Source organism: Pristiophorus japonicus, chromosome 8 (assembly GCF_044704955.1).
Source record: "Pristiophorus japonicus isolate sPriJap1 chromosome 8, sPriJap1.hap1, whole genome shotgun sequence".
In the NCBI taxonomy this organism is placed as follows: domain Eukaryota; kingdom Metazoa; phylum Chordata; class Chondrichthyes; family Pristiophoridae; genus Pristiophorus; species Pristiophorus japonicus.
Genome location: NC_091984.1, coordinates 56,410,794 through 56,432,350, shown reverse-complemented (window position 1 = coordinate 56,432,350; position 21,557 = coordinate 56,410,794). Strand labels below are relative to the sequence as shown.

Genomic DNA, 21,557 nt, shown 5'->3' with positions numbered 1-21,557 from the left:
TCTCTTCCGTGGTGACATCCGAGCCAGGGTGTCCTTGGAGATGGAGCATGCAGTGTCCACCGGTATGCTCGCGGTCTCCCGTGAGAGGTGGGCGCTGGAGGGACTGGAGTGCATCATCACCCCCAGCAACCAAATTTTAATTTGAACCACAATATCCAAAGTTTAATTTGTTTAAGTTTGTCGGTTTTAGTGCCACCCCCCCTCCCCTTTTAGCCAGGGCGCACTTGTATAATTTGTGCTTTTGGTACCCTCAGAAAAAACAAAACAAGGGGGCACTTGATTGAAAGTTTTTGGAGTGTGACCCCCTCTTTAACCAAGGGGCACTTGTTTACAGTTACAACAAAAATAGTTGTAGAGCTGTTGAAAAATCTGTGTTCCATGTGTGAGGTTGCAGCCCCTTTTCCATTATTTGAAGGGTCTGCTCCTCGATTTCTGGCTGCACTTCAACCCCACTTTCCTGACCTTTGGGCACCCAGTGCGGAGAAGAGTGGGCAGGTTGGAGGGCCTCCTTGTAGGACTACTCCTGGGCCTGGCCAAGGTGGCCATTAACAGGTTCAGGCAGTGGGCGGTCAAGGTGGGTTGTACAGCCCGACCGTCTGCCTCTCTGCCACGGCTACGTTCGTGCCAGGGTTGTCCCTGGAGATGAAGCACGCAGTGTCTACCGGTACACTCGCGGCCTTCCACGAGAGGTGGGCACCGGAGGGACTGGAGTGCATCATTACAACAGGGAACAGAATTTTAATTTGATCTGTTAAAGTTCCCTTTAACTTTTAGTTGGTGATTTGTGGGTTCTAGTGTCCCTTTAATAAGGGGGCACTCGGCTGTATCTGTTTATTTTAAAATAGTTGTAGAGCTGTTGAGTTGGGAGTGGCTTAGCCAGTCATGTGATGTTCACAAGGCTCAATAAAACCCCAGCCAGTTGGGTTCAGGGTATCCACGATGAGGCCAGTGGTTGTGAGCCTGGTGGATGAACTGTTAATGTGTAGTGTGATTGTTAAACCTTTGCTAATAAACCAACTAGTTCTTAATAGCAATGTATTGCTATGAATTCTTAAGCAAAGAACCCAAGAAGCAAATACATTACACTGTGGTTCCATGGAACATGAACAATTTGAATCTGTTGATTTAACTGCAAACATTGACCAGCCAGATGACAAGTTATGATAATAACAAGCCTGCCCTGAGTGAAGTAAAGTTCTTAGAGTGCTTAACTTTGCCTTGTTGGTGCCCTATTACCTGTGCTTAAATGAGAAAAGTAAAATTTCTTACGGTCTAGGGAGTTGACCCATCAGTCAATAGGGCTCTCTAAAATTTGAATCTGCAGTTAACTTCCTTGCTTCCCCATTATTTTGCACAATTTGGCTCCATCATCCCAATTCCCTGGAGTGAACCATAATGAAGATTAATATAGAACTTTTTGATAAAGATCTGCACTTGTTAAGTGATGCAGGGAAGATGTCATTAAAGATTTATTGCAGAAAAAAGTTATAATGGATTGAAAATGGAAGGGCCGAAATTTCCCCTTTCCTTAAGGCCTGTTACCACCGCAAATCGGCGGCCATGCTGCGGAGTGAAGTGGCCGCCAACTTTTCGTGGAATGGCCGCTGCTAACCCAATTGCCCTCCCGAGTTTTCCCGGTGGTGCCATGATCCCCACCCCCCCCCCACCCTTCCGCTGCTGCCAATCCACGGTAAGCACATCATCACCGTGCGCCCCGCTGATCTACCCCCCCCCCCACTCCCCCAACAGCAACATTTCCCTCCAAAAATCTTCGGACCGCCCAACGATGTCAAAACCTGTTTTTTTTCCTGGTGGTCCGGTAAGGCTGAGGCCTTCTGCAACAGCGGTGTGGCTTCCCTTAAAGGGGAGGATGCACTGCCATTGCTGCCATGTTTATTTTGGCGGCCGACTGCCATGTCGGTTGACATTTATGCCCCCGGCTTCGGTTGGGCCGCCCACAGACAGCCTGGCAGCCCCTCTTGGGTGATAGGCTGCTGGCCCGGCCGAAATCCTCCCTGGTGGCCCAGTGGGCCGAAGTTTTAAAATTGCGGAGGCTCTCCCTTTTAAGTGAAGGGGAGAACCGTGGTGACGCAGTGCCGTGATTACGTCATCGCGGCGGTCACGCAGCACCGTCCCCAACCTCCGCCCCTCAGGTGTTGCCACTTAAGTGTTGTCACCTCCCCCATTAAGAACGACTTCCAGAGCCAAGAAAAAAAAAACTAAAAAAGAGCCGAATATCGCTCAAGAGGTGACCTGAACCGCAGCTGTGGGGGCAATTTCAGCCCCAGAGTGTTTTAACATGATGACATTATGTCCAATGTGCTGACTTGTTTTCAGTTCTGTTAAAGCTGTGAGGTTAGTTGTTTATGGATTGTTGGCCAGTTGGACTCAGAAAACAAACATAAAGGCAAGGCATAGAGCAAGTCGAGGTCTGCTAACAGGCAATTTCTGGTGAAAGGTCAAGCTCCCTATAACTTAAGTAAAAGATAAAACATGACCTACGTGCAATCAAACTGTTCTTTTTAGGTTACAGTTTTCTCATCTGGAGATTTATTACCTTTTAAAATGTTGTTCAAAGAGTTCTTACATCTGAATTATGGAGAATGGTTCATAGGCATTTTTCATGAAATGTCAAATCTGAACACTCATTGATTAAGGAGTTCAGGAGGTCATTAAAGGTCAGATGCTGCATAAAAACTTGTGTTTTCAGGAAGAGATCGCTAAGATTGTGTAGGAGTGAATTAGCTGAGGTAATAGAACGATGTAACAATTGCTAATTTTTATCTAATTTTATAAACGGATAGATCTTACCAGTCGGGTCTGCTAGTATTTGCCACTTTCAATGTATCTATCTTTATGTTTATAGCAAAATTGTTAATCAAGTTTCAAGTAATTTGTCTTTGAGAAAATAAATCTTAAAATCTTGGGGGGTACTGGTAAAACCAAACAATGGGTACATTTTTAAAACAAAGTTTGCAACCTCCCATCCTTAGAATCCAAGCCATTATAGCACAGGGACAGGCCATGCAATCCACCAAGACTGCTGGTGCTTTTCTGCACGTGAGCCATTTATTTAGATTTTTTTCTCACCTTCTGTTTAATGCTCTTTCTGATAAATCTTGTTACTATCACACTGATTAATGAAAACAATCTGTCACTAACTATCTCATCATAACCTATCATTATTTTGAAGACCTCTATCAGGTCATCTCTCAACCTGTTCAGCTCCAGTGAAAAAAGCTCTAACATTTCAAGTTTTTTTCATAATTGTAATCCCCCATTCCTGGTAAAATCCTAACGAACTACACTGTGCCTTTTTCATTGCTTGATCTCTTTCTATAATGAGGTGCTCAAAGCAGCACACAATACTCCAACTGTAGTCTAAGTTCTTGTATAAATTTTATATTACCCTCTTGTTCTTTTTATTTTATAGCCAAGTTCTTTTGCAGTCTTTCACAGCTCTCATCACAGATTACTATACCATACCAATTTGGTGTCAACAACAGATTAGTTATAAGAGATGGACTTGAGAGGTGAATAAATCCTAATGAGAAGTAACTAAGGTAAATCATTCCTGATCACTTGGGAGAATTGGTTACTGTAGAGAAGCAGCATTGTTATGATTAATATTCTTTTTAAAAATTCTAATGTTTGGAACTTAACCATGTGCACTTTAGTTTAGCAATTCCATGGCTGTAAGCCATTTCCCACAAAGGAATAATAAATCGGTCTAATAATTTATTGTCCAAATAAAAAGAAAAAAAATGTATTCACTTGGTTAAGAGTGTTGGCACTTGAAGACTCCTAAGTCGCGTAGCTGGTTGATGCCTTATGGTCCATACCCCACCCTCCACATTTGCATTGTCGATATCATTATATAGAAACCTTTTAATCTCAATGCGATTATCTATAGTATTTCATTCCAATTTCTAGACGTTTAATAAACTGTAGATAATCAGACATAGGCATCCCAGCCACAATTTGCCATTGATATGGTGCAGTTTGATCACTCCGCTGTGCTGACTGATATTATATAATAGATTGGATATGTAAGTGTGAGTGCATGTAGTGCCTATCCCATATTGTACACAACACTTTGCACAACCACAACAAAAAATTATGATTCAGTATTTTATTAGCTTTTACTAATTAATAAATATTTATTTGGTGGAACAGTGGCAACCTCTGTTGTTTTTACAAACCCTGGACAATCTACAATAGGAATGATTAGTAATCTGAGAAGAGCAGAGGATACATAACAGGAATGTGTCTTGAAAAGGCCCAGCACCATCATACAATCCTTTCTTGGGAAGAACATTCCCTTGATTTGTGGAACAGCCTACTACCATAGTTATTGGTATCGGACGATGCTACGATATGAATACTCAGCCATGACATTATCCTGTCAGAGAGTTCAACTGTCCAATACAAATTTGTAAACATTCTGATGATGCTGGACCTTTACTTTTTTTTTCCTGCACAAGTTTAAAAATAATGTGATTCACTGTCAGTAATGAAAGTTCAGTGTTTTGCTACACGGTATAATATTACAGCTTTAATTTAAAGAAAATAAAACCATGTAGTAGTTACAAATCCGACCTGAACATATCTCTTTGTCGGTTTGGAATCTGATCAGCAGATTTCTAATATTTACATTTATTTCTTTATCTGTTCAGTTATTCTTCCAGCTGCAGTTATAAATGTTGCAGGCATCTCTCCCTATCAAAGAGGGTTTTACTGCGATGACGACAGCATCAAGTACAGCTATAAGAAAAGTGTGATACCCAATCTCCTGCTCTTAGCAGTGGGAACACTACTGCCAATTGCTTGTGTAAGTTTATATCTGCTGGTGCATGGCCAAGCCGAGACAAAGTAAAATGTGGCATTTTGTGACCGTAATTATTTTCTTAATGGGCCCTCTGTTTCTCGGCAGCTCACTGCTCTATGTGGACTGTGCTCTGTATATTTTAGGGAGCATCTCAGAAGTTATTTTAATTGAGTAACATGAGGGTGTGGGGAAGCCTAATGTCTGTAAGCCTGTATACCATTCAGTAATTTCTATATTTATACTTTTGCTAATACTCCTGGGGAATCAAAAACACATTTCATTTTTTTCAGCATCAATCACTCTCAAACCAAAACATATTTGGGAACCCCAATCTCAGAAGAGTGCTCGTTACTGCACCAGTGGAATATTTTTAATTTCCTATGACTTTTGGACTCATCTGAGTGAGAGAGACCAAAGTGTTTTGTTCTGTGGTCTCTGTGTGAGTGAGAGGTACAGAAGGGATGCGGGGAGGCTTATCATCCTTTATATCTGGGCTGAACCCGGGTCCCAGAGATGAAAGGGCAATGTTCCTTCCTGTCATATGTATGATATTAAGCAGAATTTTATAAAAAAAACAAATGGAGCCGAGGAGAAATACAACAAAATGTCTAATAAAAAGGTAGTGCCAAGAAAACAAGAGGGGGGGAGGGGGGGATGAAATGAAGAAGTGAAGATACGAAGAACTGTGGAAATATTTCAAAGAGTTGTGAAGGGATTAGAGGATTAACCCAGTAGTCAGGGCTGTTCATACGCTAATGCCCCTTGTAGATCCATGGGATTCATTCTAATACTAATTACAAGATAATAGCTATGCAACGATTTCCCTGTGTTTACATATTTACTGCTGTTAGCTAGGATTCTTCAACCCCAACAAAATACATGACAAACTAGGCTTGCTAGAATCAAAGCAGAATAAACTCTGTAGAATTGACTAAGAAATGCCTTAATGTATACTTTTGTAATTATTTTAAAAATAGTATGAAAATTAAAATGCTTGAGTTAAGGAAAATTATCTTTTGTCCAAACGTCAAACTTCAGATGGCTTGATCTTCCCACCATCCAAATGAAGTACAGTGTGTTTTGGGAGGTAACTGCGACAATTTCCACGATTTAAATTTCACAATTCTGCGTGGTTTATAAGTGCAGTAATGCCCCATAAGGGCTGGAGAGGAGGGGGGTGAACAGTGCACAGAGTATTTTTTGCGTTTGTCCTGTAATGCCATATTTTACTCTGTTGAAGCAGTTGTGCCCCTAAGCTGTTCGTTGTCTATGTTACTTACTCTTGCTTTGTCTGTATCTGTTGTCGTCCTTTCCATTAGCTGGCCTCCCTTTCCTGGTTATCGAAACTAGCGCCATCAAACCTTATAAGCGTGGATTTTACTGCAATGACGAAAGCATCAAGTATCCCTATAAGAATGGAGAAACAATCAGTGATGCTGTGCTTTGTGCTGCTGGTATTCTAATCACCATCCTCTCTGTAAGTCTCCAATCACTTTGATCAAATCAGTTGTGCCTTTTTGTCTGCTATCAGAGAGCAAGCCATGAATCTGCAGAATTCCTTCGCAAAGTTTATTTCTTTAATTATGGCATTTCAAAACTAATAAGCATTGCACTGAAAGGTTTGAACAGTAAAAATTTAATTTAATTTACTCTGACCAAAATTTCTACTATGTAAGATTGAAGGCCTGAATTTGTGCGTTCTTTTTGGGGCAAAGTGACGTAGTTGTGACATATGGAGATGGAATATCAGATATTCCAGAGTTACACTTATTTTAAAATAAATACTAAATTCTGTGTCTGCCCCCAAAGTGGTGGATGTATGCAAATAACAGGATAATGAGAGCAAAACCTGCTGTCCCTAAAATTGCTCCATTTGCATCATCTGGCTTAACTTAAGCTTGTAGAAGAGGGGAAAGTGACCTTCATGACTTGTCAAATAAGGAAACAATTGAGTTTACAGGCTTTGAAAATCCACAAACGTTGTCTGAGACATCAGCTTTGATTGGAGGATTAGAAAAATATATTGTCAGCTGTGCTGCTAAGAGAGAGTTCCGCAAACTGGCATTTAGAAGTTTCAAACAAGGAATTGTCTTTGGTCCCACCCTTCTGTCATGGAGCCCTTACTATGGGCATTTCGGATACATCCATATGATTGAAACAGAACAGGAGCAAGAGGAAGAGGAAATGACAGTCTCATAGGATAAGGCTACACAGGACACCAAAAGAGAAGACTAACTAGTAGGTAATCTTCCAACAGACCATGTGTTCTCCCTCCAGAATGTATCGGAGATCTGCTTAAGGAGGTGATGGTTCATTAAGGAAGTATAATTGGAACTGTGTGACCGATTGAAAACTGACATCCAAACATCCTCTCAAACACTAAAGCCAGTAAAGAATAGACATGCTTTGGAATGCTCAACATCATATCACCTCCATTCCCAACAGGTTCAGTCGCATGGTTCTCCAGGATCCCTGAGCCCTCCATCAATGGGGAAATCTCCCACTCATGCACTGGGATTCCCAGCGGTTGTGGACCACCTTCTCCTGTATTGCAGGAGATGAGTATTGCAATGCAGATTGAACAGAGGCTTTAGTTGCAACATTTTCAAACATAAGGATATTTGAGAGGCAGCAATCAGGAAAGAAAGAAAGACTTGCATTTATGTTGATTGAAGGATAAATATTGGCCAGGAGACTGGGGATAACTCCCCTGCTCTTCTTTGAAATAGTACCATGGGATCTTTTACGTCCACTAGAGAGGATTTAATGTCTCATCCGACAGACTGCACCTCCGACAGTGCTGCACTCCCTCAGCATTGCACTGGAGTGTCAGCCTAAATCTATGTGCTCAAGTCCCTAGAATGGGACTTGCATCCACAACCTACTGATTCAGAGGCGAATGTGTACCCACTGAGCCACAGCTGACAAGCCAGGGACTGATGTGACGAGTTAGGGAGGGCTGCTCTCATCTGGCACACAGTAAAGGAAAGTGCATTTGTAGGTGAGGAGGTGATACAGGATGGCAGAGTCCAAAGGACATGCTTAGATCACCATGAGGATAAAGAATGAAGGAATGACACACATTTAAAGAGACTGGAAGAAATTGTCAGTGGGAGTAGATGAGGTCACTAAACTTCTTCCTACTATGCAAGAGAGTCAAGAAGGTGGCACTCACTGCACAGCCACCTTGCTCCACAAAGTGTTTCATGGGTTTCTTGCCCCAACGTGAAACAGCTCGGCCCTCCTGCTCCATACCTCTAATAGGGGGACTTCCGTGTCAGCTTCCTTGGCCCCTGCTGCCATTCTTCTTGCCCAGGTTGACTGATCCTCCAGCACTGACACATCCTCTTCAAGCAGAAGGTTTTATATCCTGTTGCTGCACCAGATCTCCAGCTCTCCCTCTCTGCCGTGCAGACATTTGGGGCCTAACTCCCTCCCTCCATATGTTTGACTATAGCTGCTCCCTTCAGAGTTGCAGGCTATATTTATACAGTCTGCATGCCTCTTCATATTTAAATGATGTGTCCCCACAATTTATAATAGGATCAGTGCCACAGCATCATGGCAGATGGAAGTCCTGCCCCACCTCACTTCCGATGGTACCATGGCGATGTTGGAACATTAGGCCTACTGCATACAACATGAGAAAGAAGTTGCTGAGAATGCCAACGTTTAAAAATACACATGTTGGGGAGAAATTTTTGGAGTTTGCCCCTCCCGGTAGCACCCCAGGGAGGCGCTAACAGGACGCAAACGACTTTTCTCTTGGGCGCGGTGCCACTAATAACTCTTACGAAATACCGTGGGAGTTTAGTGATGCCGGTAACTTGGGCGCGATATTTTGCACTCCACTTGCTCTCGGGAGCAGTAACCTGAATATAGGTCACGGGGCGGGACTTCCACGCCTGGTGCAGGAACACCTCCTCCCTCGTGGCTGTTACCGCCCGGTATGCAATTTCGCCCCCATGCAGTTGTTAGGTCTGTATGAATGGACTTTGAGCAAATCAATACTCAGGATCAGAACCCTGGACATCATCATCATAGGCAGTCCCTCGAAATCGAGGAAAACTTGCTTCCACTCTAAAAATGAGTTCTCAGCTGACTGTACAGTCCAATACGGTAATTACAGTCTCTATCAAAGGTGGGACAGACAGTCGTTGAAGGAAAGTGTGGGTGGGGAGTCTGGTTTGCTGCACGCTCCTTTTGCTGCCTGTGCTTGTTTTCTGCATGCTCTCGTTGATGAGACTTGGGGTGCTCAGCGCCCTCCCAGATGCTCTTCCTCCACTCAGGGCGGTCTTTGGCCAGGGTGTCGGTGGGGATGTTGCACTTTTGTCAAGGAGGCTTTGAGGGTGTCCTTGAAACGTTACCTCTGCCTACCTGAGGATCGCTTGTCATTTAGGAGTTCCGAGTAGAGCATTTGCTTTAGGAGTCTTGTGGCCCGCCCAACGGAGCTGGTCGAGTATGGTCAATGCTTGGATGTTGGCCTGATCGAGAACACTGACGTTGGTGCATCTATCCTCCCAGGGGATTTGCAGTATCTTGCGGAGACATCGTTGGTGGTATTTCTCCAGCAATTTGAGGTTTATACTGTATATGGTCCACGTCTCTGAGCCATACAGGAGGGTGAACCCTGGACAAAATGTTAGTGAGTATTTCGATTTAACTTAAGCAAATAATAAAATAGATGAGGGGTTTGGCGCACAGTCTGTATGACCACATTTGCAGAAATGTGAAAAGAAAAGGAATATTGTTATGGGACTGCTCACATGTAAACCGATGAAAATGCTGAGAATGTTTTTTTTTACTAATAAGCTACATGTATTCACATGAGTGGTGGTAAAAACGAGTTGATTTCCAAGGAGAGAACCTATTTCACTGAATCACTTTTAGGAAATGTGTTCATAAAGCAACATCTTCTGTCCCGTAAAAGACAGCCCTCTCCTTATCCACTTTTTTACTAGTTTAGTGAAACACTGCATGCTTTATTTCAGTTGTGAGAACTTGGAAATGCTGCAAATGCTGGGATTAAGTGAGTGCTTTAGCCATTCCATTCTATTTTTTTCATTTAAATAATTCATCTACATCCATCTGAAAGGTTTTTTTTTGTTTCAACGTGTTTCCTTGATGAGGACAAATCACATCTAAAATTTCATTAAATGAAAATGACCAGCCGAAAGCTGACTCACCTTGAAGTCAGTGCCAGGAATATCTCCTTACTACGGTGGCAAAGTTTCAAAAATAGCTTTTTCTTGTGAGTTTGCTACATTTTTGGTATCTATAGCAACACCATCGCTATGCGAATTGGCTGTACTTGTAAAGCATATGTCAGGGTGTTTATCTACAAGGCAGTACTCATTTTGAGGAAACGGTATGTTAAAGAGGCCCTCAGGATTCAGAAATACCAAATTAACCAAACAGGCTAAAAAGCTTAAAAAGTAAAAAAAAATGGTTATAATTGAGAAAATAAAAAAGGATTTTTTTTTTTAAATAAAAAAGCCACAACTTTGGAAGAGCTGGGATAACAAAAGTTTTCCTAAAGGATTTGACACTGGGAAAATTAATTACTTTGGCAAAATGCCGCTAAGCTTTGGTTGATGAAATGTATGCAATGGATTCTACAGATTCCATAAAGGATTTAGTGATTCTTTTCCTCCTTCGTCCGCAGTGTTCCAGCTGTGGCAGTACCATTGTGCCTCGGCCTCCAGGGTAGTTTCAATTACTGTTTAGAATGCATGTCTGAGAGCAAGGCATTAATGACTGAAATAGTTCCTCGGTAATTTCTTGTCCCAGTCTACTTGTATCTGCATGGATTAAATATTATTTTATAGCATGCAGGACAAATAATTATTTTGTTGCTTGAATTCTGCCGCTTGTCTTGTGGGTTATGTGCTATCAGCAATGTAGATAGTGAACAAATGAAGCAGTGGATCAGCAACATAGCAAGATGATGGCAAAGACCAAGTCCTCTGTGATCTATTTACCATAATTTATTTCAAAAGATAGACTGGGTGATGTTGTGGGTTATACATTGGTCTTTCATCTTTGGGATGTGGGTTCAAAGTTATTCCAGATTGATGGGATGAAAGTCTCATTTGCCTGTTGGCTTAAGGATCAGATGTGAAATGAGCAGACTCAAACTAGTTCCTAGTGGGTAGAGCACAACACTGGTGCTGTAATGGTGCTTCTGAACTTGGAGATGAGGCACATTGTTGGGGCAGAGTAGAAGGAGCTTGACTTCTAACCTGGCATGCTTACTCCTTCTCATCAATGCCTGAAATGGAAAGCATTCCATTACCTAGCAATAAGAGCCTCACCCTATTGAGCACAAAATTGACAAAAGTTTAAAAAATCAAAAGTAAAGGGAGAACGTTTTATAGATTGCAGTGAATCCAGTCTTCTGGTGTCATCTTTGATTTTGCTGATCTGTTGTTAACTGCTAAGGCGGTTTCAACTATAGTTGCAAATGCACTGGCTGCCTACCATCCCCAAAGCTTCAAAAGCAAGGCATAATGTTCCCATTATATCTGCCCGTTTCCAGAATTGTATCTGCAATTGACAAGTGATTGATGGCTAAAGAGATTCATCTGTCAGATGCAACAATGTACAGAAAAGACATGTATTGTAAACAGGGAGAGCCTTTGCAAAAACTACTTGTAACACTGCCTCACTCTCCTAGTTTATTTGTTCTAGCATTGGCAATCATTGTGGTTGATTGTGACTTGTATTTCTAAGTCCTCTGGAACTGCTTTATCTTTCTGACCTGCATCTTCTCTGCATTATAAGTTGCTGTTAAAAGAGCCTTACTTGAAATTGTTCTGTGCACTCTCAATTCAGTTCCTGATGGGCAAGGGCCCACGGCATGAAGCTGCTTGCACATTGGCATTAAACTGGCGATCTCATTCGGAGAAGCCATAAGGATGTCTGGTATGAGGAATGGTAATTAATACATTGCACAGAAAAAGTGCTCTTCCAACGCTCGGGCGTAGGTACATTTTTGGGCAGATCACAGAAAACTTTATTGTATATCTATTCTGTGCTGTATGTGACCTAAGAGTCCTTGGTACTAATACTGGGCATCCAACCTGGATAATTGTTTCAATCTGATCCACTGGTATACTCACTTGATGAGCACAAAACTGACCAAATTATATAAATTAAAATTATTTGAGTACAGATGAACAGAACAATCCTATATGCAATGTTCCCTTTAATTATTTTTTGGGTGCGTGGCCCCTTTAAGGGGCTGTGCAGTCCATTCAAAATACTGTGCATGTTTTTCCCATTTAAAAGCTGGTGAGCCGGCTGCGTGGGAGCTTAAAAGGAGCAGTGCCCATATGATTGATCTTTTTTTATTGGATATTTGCTTCTTAATTTTGTGGACCAAATAATAAAATAGTATTAAAAAAAGCAAAATTATGCAGATGCTGGAAATTGGAAATAAAAACAGAAAATGCTGGAAATATTCAGCAGGACAGGCAGCATCTGTGGAGAGAGAAACACAGTTAACATTTCAGGGCAATGAGCTTTCGTCAGAACTGGAAAAAGTTAGAGATGTAACAGATTTTAAGCAAATGCAGGGGCAGGGAAAGGGGAAGGGGAGAAAAGAACAAAATGGAAAGTCTGTGAAAGGGTGGAAGGCAGGAGAGATTAAATGACAAAGGGATGATGGTGCAAGGCAAAGGAGATGGTAATGGTACAAGTAAAGAAACAAGATGAATCTAGAAGAGGTGTAAATGGGAATAGCAGAATCATCAACAGCTGCCATCTGAAAAAATGGCAGAGATTATGATCTGAAATTGTTCAACTCAATTAGGGATGGGCAATAAATGCTGGCCTTGCCAGCGATGCCCACATCCCAGAAACAAATAAAAATAAGTAGAAATTGTTAACCAACGCTGCCCCTTCCCCATAGCATTATCTTTTACTCTTTGGGGTTAATTTCCTTTAGTAATGTATCGGTTAACACGTTTACTTCTATTTCCTTTCTGTAGTGTAGTATTTTATTTTACATCGATTCATTATTGTATTAAAATATTAATTGTAGAAACTTAAATTATAGAAGGAGGCCATTCAGCCCACCGTGCCTGTGCCTGCTGTTTGAAAGAGCGGCCATGCTTAGTCCCACATCACCGTTTTTTGTCTGTAACCCAGTAAGTTCCTCATCCTCAGGTACCTGTCCAACTCTGTTTTCAAATTATTTATCCAATCAGCTTCCACCACCTTTTGAGGTCGAGCGTTCCAGATCCCAACAACTCACTGAGTGAAAATAAATTCTCCACATCTTCCCTCCAGATCTTTTGCCAATGATTTTGATGTGTGGCCTCTAGTTATTGACCTACTCGCCAGAGGGAATATTTTTTCCCTATTTACGAAAACCTCTCATCATCTTGAAAACCACGATTAGGTCATCTCTTAATCTTCTCTGTTCCAAGGAGAACAGTCCTAGCTTTTCCAACCTCACCTCGTAAGTGAAATCCCTCATCCCTGGTAACATCCTGGTAAACCTCTTCTGTAACTTTCTAATGTCTTTACATCTTTCCTGAAATGTGGTGCCCAAAATTGTCCACAATACTCCAGCTGAGGCCCAACCAGTAATTTACAAAGTTCTAGCGTGATCTTTTTGCTTTTATAATCGATCCCATTATTTATAAAACCAAGTAACCCATATGCTTTTTTAACTACCTTATCAACTTGCTGTGCCACCTTTAAGGATTTGTGTAAATGAACACCAAGGTCTCCCTGCTCATTTACACTTTTCAAAAATGCGCCATTTATAATATACTGTCTTCCCATATTAGTCCTCCTGAAGTGCATCACTTCACACTTCTTTGCATTGAACTCCATCTGCCATGCTTCTGCCCATTTCACCATTTTGTCTATGTCAGCCTGAAGCCTATAACTATCCTCATCATGATCTACTACTTTGCCAAGTTTTGTATCATCTGAAAACTTTATAATGCTGTGTCCTACACCCTAGTCTAGGTCGTTTATAAAAATTACAAAGAGCATACTTTTGACATCCCGCCTAAAGATACTTATTTTTCATGAATGATATGAAATCTGATTTAATGCTGGTATCTCAGAAGCAGCAGTATGGTTTATTTGACAATGCTCCCATTTTCGTACATAAAAGCATTTCACTCAAACACATTAGCAAGTGCGTTACATGAGGAGAGTAAACCCCTTTCTGTTTAATGGCATTTAACTGGTTAATGTCCTGCTCCCGACTTCCCTCCCCCACCGCCCCCCCCCCCCAAAAAAGAAAGCAGATGGGATTCATGATTAACATGTCACCTCAATAATGTAATAACCCCAAACACTTCACTGGGGTAAAAACAGAAAATGCTGGAAATACTCAGTACGTCAGGCAGCATCTTTGGAGAGAGAAACAGAGTTAACGTTTCAGATGCTGCCTGACCTGCTGAGTATTTTCAGCGTTTTCTGTTTTTATTTCAGATTTCCAGCCTCTGCAGTATTTTGTTTTTGGGGTGTTTGGGTATGAACTCAAATCCTCCAAGCAGGACTTTAACCAACCCCAGAGGCAACATAAATGTAAAACACGACACTCATCCATAAAACTAAAGATAATCAATTCGCATTATATTCAAAAGTGCACTAACCAAATTTTGCAAGTGCCAAAATGTATTTTATGTTAAAGTATAATAAGCACATATATAGTCATTTTGCTTCCTAACTTTATTCTAAAGAAGCAATGAGAACTTTTCTGAAGACTGCTGCTGATCCTTTTAGTCTTTATTTGAAAACCCAGAAATAATGGAGACCTCGAGGCCCACAGGGTTGCTATGGTGAATGTAAAGCTTAGACAGGAGTAGAATCTATAAAAATTAAGAAATGTTAATGAGATGCTCAACCAGAGGAAAAAAGATGTTAAAAACAAGAGTATTACAGGATAAATGTTTTTGAGCTGAAAAGCATTTGATATAATTCACAAAACCCTATAACATGTTTATGTAGAGTTTATTAAAAACATATCACTGCTGTAAATGGGTCCTTTGAGTTCTGAGACTGAAACTCCAGTTTTATTCCAGCTGTGCCGAATTACACCGTTCCAATTCCTCTGACATTTGAGATGTTGCTGTAAATTTTTGGCCCTCATTAGAGTCCTGTATGTTCTCAATTAAGACAGGGGTGGAATACACACGCACCTGTGGTCTTTTGGGTAAACTGTTGCCTGATGATCAGATATAATTCTCTAAGTGAGATCTCCCAGGTCCAAAAAATTGCAAAGACCATATGCAGATAATATAACTTGCATTAGTGCAGGCTTATTATCCATTTAAATGTTACACTGTCAAACCTAACACATCTGTAGGGGATACTACAGGAATTGACATCACTATATTTGTCTATGACAGGACAATCTGAAGCAGCATTTCTTTCTCTTACTCTTTGGCAGAGCCGTCAAACAATTCCTCCAGCTGTGAGGGCAGGGCACTCTGGATCATGCACCTCCCCTTTACTGCCATCAATCCCATTCTGCGGACTTCTAGAAGGCATTTGATAAGGTGCCACATAAAAGGTTACCTGCACAAGATAAAAGGTTGGCAGTAATATATTAGCATGGATAGAGGATTGGCTAACTAACAGAGAACAGAGAATCGGGATAAATGTTTCATTCTCTGGTTGGCAACCAGTAACTAGTGGGGTGCCGCAGGGATCAGTGCTGGGACCCCAACTATTTACAATCTATATTAATGACTTGGAAGAAGGGACTGAGTGTAACGTAGCCAAGTTTGCTGACGATACAAAGATGGGAGGAAAAGCAAATTGTGAGGAGGACACAAAAAATCTGCAAAAGGACATAGAAGGCTAAGTGAGTGGGCAAAAATTTGACAGATGGAGTATAATGTTGGAAAGTGTGAAGTCATGCACAGTGTCAGAAAAAAATCAAAGAGCAAGTTATTATTTAAATGGAGAAAGATTGCAAAGTGCCGCAGTACAACGGGACCTGGGGGTACTTGTGCATGAAACACAAAAGGATCGTATGCAGGTACAGCAAGTGATCAGGAAGGCCAATGGTATCTTGGCTTTTATTGCAAAGGGGATGGAGTATAAAAACAGGGAAGTCTTGCTACAGCTATATAAGGTATTAGTGAGGCCACACCTGGAATACTGCGTGCAGTTTTGGTTTCCATATTTATGAAAGGATATACTTGCATTGGAGGCAGTTCAGAGAAGGTTCACTAGGTTGATTCCAGGGATGAGGGGGTTGACTTATGAGGAAAGGTTGAGTAGGTTGGGCCTCTACTCATTGGAGTTCAGAAGAATGAGAGGTGATCTTATTGAAACGTCTAAGATTATGAGGGGGCTTGACAAGGTGGATGCAGAGAGAATGTTTTCACTGGTGGGGGAGGCTAGAACTAGAGGGCATGATCTTAGAATAAGGAGCCACCCATTTAAAACAGAGATGAGGAGAAATTTCTTCTCAGAGGGTTGTAAATCTGTGGAATTTGCTGCCTCAGAGAGCTGTGGAAGCTGGGACATTGAATAAATTTAAGACAGAAATAGACAGTTTCTTAACCGATAAGGGGATAAGGGGTTATGGGGAACGGGTGGGGAAGTGGAGCTGAGTCCATGATCAGATCAGCCATGATTTTATTGAATGGCGGAGCAGACTCGAGAGGCCTTATGGCCTACTCCTGCTGCTATTTCTTATGTTCTTATGTTGTCCAGCAGGAGGCAAAATTTGAGCTGGAAAAATCACAAGATGTTCTGAATCTTTGCCTGAGATGCAATTCATTTTTCTATCTGATGCTTCATTTAAAAGCACAGCTGAGAAGCAAGAGATTTGGGGGTAATCGACAGCCTGTTTTACATCTCTCCCGATTTTTTATTTTCATTGTAGTCAGTAGAAATAAAAATAAGGATAGATGCAAAACGGGCAGCCAATTCGCTATCACCCGCTTTACACTATCGCACAAAGTCAAAATCTACCCCCTTGGTGTTGATCTGAAGTGAGCAACTGACTGATTGGGAGCCAGTAGCTGGATCTGCTAGGTTAACCAGAAATCAAAATGGAAACACTTTTGCTTCTGAGTGAACATATAAGGGGTAATTTCCTGACTTTACACTGCCAGTGGGGAACCTCGCCCATTGAGAGCATATACTGGAAATTCAGGCTTGTGCTGTGCACAGTTTTCCAACTATTGGGGTATAGGAACCTAAATAGACTCTTGTTGAATGACTTCCCATGGGCAGTGTAAAGTGAGAAAATGCATGTTCATTAAAAAAAATATATATTTTCAATCTCACCAAGATGATTTATCAACTGTTGTAATACTATTTTAACATAACATAAATATTCTATTACAGGGGAGGATAAAACAAAAGTAAAGTATTCCAGAGAGCCTTCAATTGACCTGTCTCCACTGTGCCATTTTGAATAATAGCTTTCAACTCACATTTTATTCAACAATGGAAACAAAACAGTGAACCTCTCCCATTGGGCACTGCCAAACATTTTCTGTAACATGCATCTTTGTCTCTTGAGCTGTAGAACAGCGAGTGCTTTCTGCATTAACAGTCGGGTATTCCCTCGCAAAGTCAACAGCCAGACAAGCGTTTCTCTGCCAGGTTTGCATTAGAGCCCCAGGTTTCTTACCGGGACAAAAATGGGCTGCACTGTCGGCATGCTACACGGAATTTAGCAATACACAGCTTGTCCAGCACCTCCTCTTTAGAATAAGTTACATGCACAGGAAAAAGTTTGCCCAGAGACCTTGGGCTGTCAGAGACTTGGCTGAATATTGTGAGGCAACAGCTCTTAGAATTGTCACTTGGCATAGAAGTGGAAGTTGTGATGGTGGCAGAAACAAGGAAGTAATTGAAGACAGTGGCACAGTGGAGACTTGAGGGCAACACTGCACCATTTGATGTTGGGCAGTCCAAGGTCTCACTGCAGGAGGCGTCCCAAAGGAAGGTGACCCTATCAGGAACTGAAGGCCACCCTCCAATATAAACACAGGTGCCACATGCATAGAGAGAGGTTGCTGATAAAAAACAAGGTGGTCTCCCAGTTTCTTGTTTATCTCTGCAAATGAGGAAGGAGTTCGCTGGTATCATGAACTAGGCAGAGTTTAAGGGCTTATCACTTGGCATAGTGTACTTGTATCCACTGTCACTTGTGATGAAATTGGAGAGGAGCTCTGAACTCAGGTTATCCAGGTTGGGCCATGCTAGCAATATCCAAATTCTAATCCAGTGTCGCTAACTTTGGGTTCAGCATTGTTACGAAAAATAAAACTACAGCAGCAATCTTGACAATACATCAAACACAAGCTTTCTTTAATACATGAGGTAAAGTGACTTGGAAGACACATGACCCTCAGGATTCAGATCCTTAAAATACTGCGGCCAATTTTCCTTCCAGCCTTTATGCAAGTGCAACTTAGTAGCATGGGACTTCTATGCCTGTCAGGTTAATTTGAATCTTTTCAGTGGGTTCCTGGCCTATGTCTGGGAAGGGAGGGAGTTTGCAGTGGTGTGACTTGTCTGGCTCTTCATGGTAGCTGGGAGTTTATATTTTCAGATTAAAAAAAAAATTGGGACAGAGGGAGTGAAATCAATTTCCCAGCGATTGCTAGCACTCTCTTCATGGAACTTTAAAGTGAAGCCCCCCCCACACTGCACACCATAGCAACGGTATATGCCAGGATCACACTCCATTTGACGAGTGACAAACTTCCTGACTCCTTTCCACCATCTATAAGGCACAAGACAGGAGTGTGATGGAATACTCTCCACTTGCCTGGATGAGTACAGCTCCAACAACACTCAAGAAGCTCGACACCATCCAGGACAAAACAGCACGCTTGATTGGCACCCCATCCACCACCTTAAACATTCACTCCCTCCACCACCGGCGCATCATGGCTGCAGTGTGTACCATTTACAAGATGCACTGCAGCAGCTCGCCAAAGCTTCTTCGACAGCACCTCCCAAACATGTGTCCTCTACCACCTAGAAGGACAAGGTCAGCAAGCACATGGGAGCAGCATCACCTGCAAGTTCCCCTCCAAGCCACACACCTTCCTGACTTGGAAATATATCGCCGTTCCTTGTTGTCGCTGGGTCAAAATCCTGGAGCTCCCTCCCTAACAGCATTGTAGGAGTACCTTCACCATATGGACTGTAGTGGTTCAAGAAGGCGGTTCACCACCACCTTCTCAAGGACCATTACGGATGGGCAATATTTTGCCAGCGACGTTCACATCCTGTAAACAAATTTTTAAAAATCCTAGGGTCTAGTGTTGCTGAGGCACAAATGATAGGAAATAAGTTGGTTAATGTATTCCTAATATTTTCATGCCATTACAATATTCCGATCCATATTTGGGTGCATGTATTGAATGCCTATTATGATTTCTGGTGGGGAACCCTGGAAGTGAACTCTCAGCCCAACCCGCTGGAGATATACTGGATAGCTGGGGACATCTCAAAAGAAAAATGAGCTCTAGCATGTTTAAAGAACTACTGCGAATATTGTATGTTCTTAAAAAATATAAAAAGTTCCAAACAGCTTAGCAACAAAGTAGGATGGTGTGACTTTAGAAAATATATTTTTATTTCATTATTATCTTATCATTGCATTAGCACAACTCAAATCCAGCCAGTCCTAGTGTAATCCACCACGGTGCTTTGTTCAGTTGAGTGCTTGATCCAAGAGTCAGTCAGCTTCACATGACTATTGCTGTGAAACATGGCACCTGACAAAGCGGTTGTACAGATCTATGCAACTGCAATTTGCTCAATGCACACACACTCAAAATTGTAACCTTTTAGTGGAAAGTAAATGATCATAAACCCATAAAACAAAGGCTTCAGATTTCTATAGATTGCTGTCCTCTAAAGCAACTTGTGTCTTACAACTTTGCCCTTCATTAAGAAAAGTGCAACCACTTTGTAATTCTAAATAAATTGGTTTCACATTGTATGAGAAGCCAAATTATACTTGTGAATTCTGTGGAAGTTTGCAACATTTAAGAAATGAGATTGGTGTCTGCTCAATCTAAAAAGAACCATTTAAAAATATCCCAGTTTAATAAAAAACCTCAGTGTGTGGATAATATGTTACAGAACATTTGACGTGAAACAAAATCCTGAATGTTTTAAATTGTAATATGTGAATCACGCACAAATGTAATCCTACAGCTGCTGGAGAACCCAATGCAAACAAGCCAATCCAGCATCCAGGTAACTGAAATGTTTATAGATATTTTCCATGTGAATGTTCTACAGTTCACTTTTAAGCAAAACATATTTTTCACTCAGCTTGGCTTAAGAAACAAAATTAGATCCAGAATATAAAAATTATATTTTTAACTGCTTTATTTTCTGAATGCATCGTCTTCAAATTGCTTGACTACATATCGAATCCTTCTGCAGGGAAGGCCGGTGAGGTGAAGACCAGGCAATAGCTTCTCCATAAAATTTTGCTTTGTTATTGTCCTATATGAGATCCACATAACAGGGTCACAAAAGGGTACTCCTGTTGGCTCATAATCTATGGTACAATCTTATATTGTATCAGTGATCATGTCAAGCAGTAAAACAAAAAATTGGTTTTGAAAAAATGCAATTAAAAGTATTAAATCTGGATTGTCAATGTTTGCATTGCAGTATCTGCAGATTGTCTGCTGCAGCACAAGGGGCCGACATGGTGATATGTCAAGTGAGATTTCCGAGCCAGATGTGTTGGGAACTGGATGTGCTCCAAAACATCCTCTGATGTTATAGCACGCATTCAACTTCACTAGTAACGAGTGCTCGGGATCATCAGATCAAAGCTTTCTTTTTGCTCATCGCAGGGGACGAGAACTGAAATGATCAGATGTCATTTATGATGGGGAATGGCCATTTGTTGATGCATCTCTAAGATGCAGTTGTCTAGATAGTAACTAAAACTGGCCTAATGTGTTGCTCTGAGGGTTTAGTTGGTAAAGGTAGCCAGTCTATTCTGAGTTAGATAAGCTCAGCTGTTGCAGAAGTAGGGTCTCAACCTCCTTGGCTCAGTGAAAGGAAAACTGAACTGGGATCCCACTCCTGATCACTAACCAGCAATCTTGCTGAGGTGCACAAGTTGATGTTGGGTGAAGATCAGGCTTAGTTGTCATCGTTACTACTGATAAAAGCCAGTACTTACCGTGAAGGTTCACACATGAATAATAGCCAGTTGGGTAATGCACACCAGTGCTCATGGAATCGGATTCCAGCAAAGAATCAATGCTTTCAGTAGAGCAGGGAGAGGAAAAGGAGAAAATTGTTGTTGAAAAAAAAACAATAACTTGCATTTATATAGCAGCCTTAATGTAGAAAAAAGTCCCATGGCGCGTCACAGAAGTGTAATCAGACATAAATCAACACCGAGCCATAGTGGAGATATTCGGAGGGGTGACTAAAAGTTTGGTCAGAGAGGTGGGCTTTAAGGAGGATCTTAAAGGAGAAAAGAGAGATGGAGGAGCAGTGAGGTGCAGCGACAGGAATTCCCAAGCTTAGAGTTCAGATGGCTGAAGGCACGTGTGTCAATGGTGGAGAGTAGAAATTTCGGGATGCACAAGAGGCCAGAGTTGGAGGAATGCAATCTACAGGATGTCCTTACATTTTCTTCAGGAAGAAAATATGACCTCATCACAATGCAAGGCTCTTTTTAAAAAAAAACACAACGGGCTGGAATTTCCACTTCATTTCCGGCGGTTTTCTCGGCGGTACT

At 41.5% G+C, this 21,557-nt stretch overlaps 1 protein-coding gene across 3 annotated transcripts in view; it reads left to right on the top strand.

Annotated features, from left to right (window-relative positions):
* The window catches only part of plpp3 (phospholipid phosphatase 3), a 163,462-nt gene that overhangs the window by 63,341 nt on the left and 78,564 nt on the right, over positions 1-21,557 (top strand). For 2 of the 3 annotated variants that reach the window (XM_070886809.1, XM_070886811.1), the window contains exon 2: positions 6,148-6,305. In XM_070886809.1, the coding sequence (XP_070742910.1) occupies positions 6,148-6,305 (158 nt within the window). Of the gene's footprint in view, positions 1-4,676; positions 4,832-6,147; positions 6,306-21,557 lie in introns of all 3 variants that reach the window. The other variant, XM_070886810.1, reaches the window with a different exon arrangement.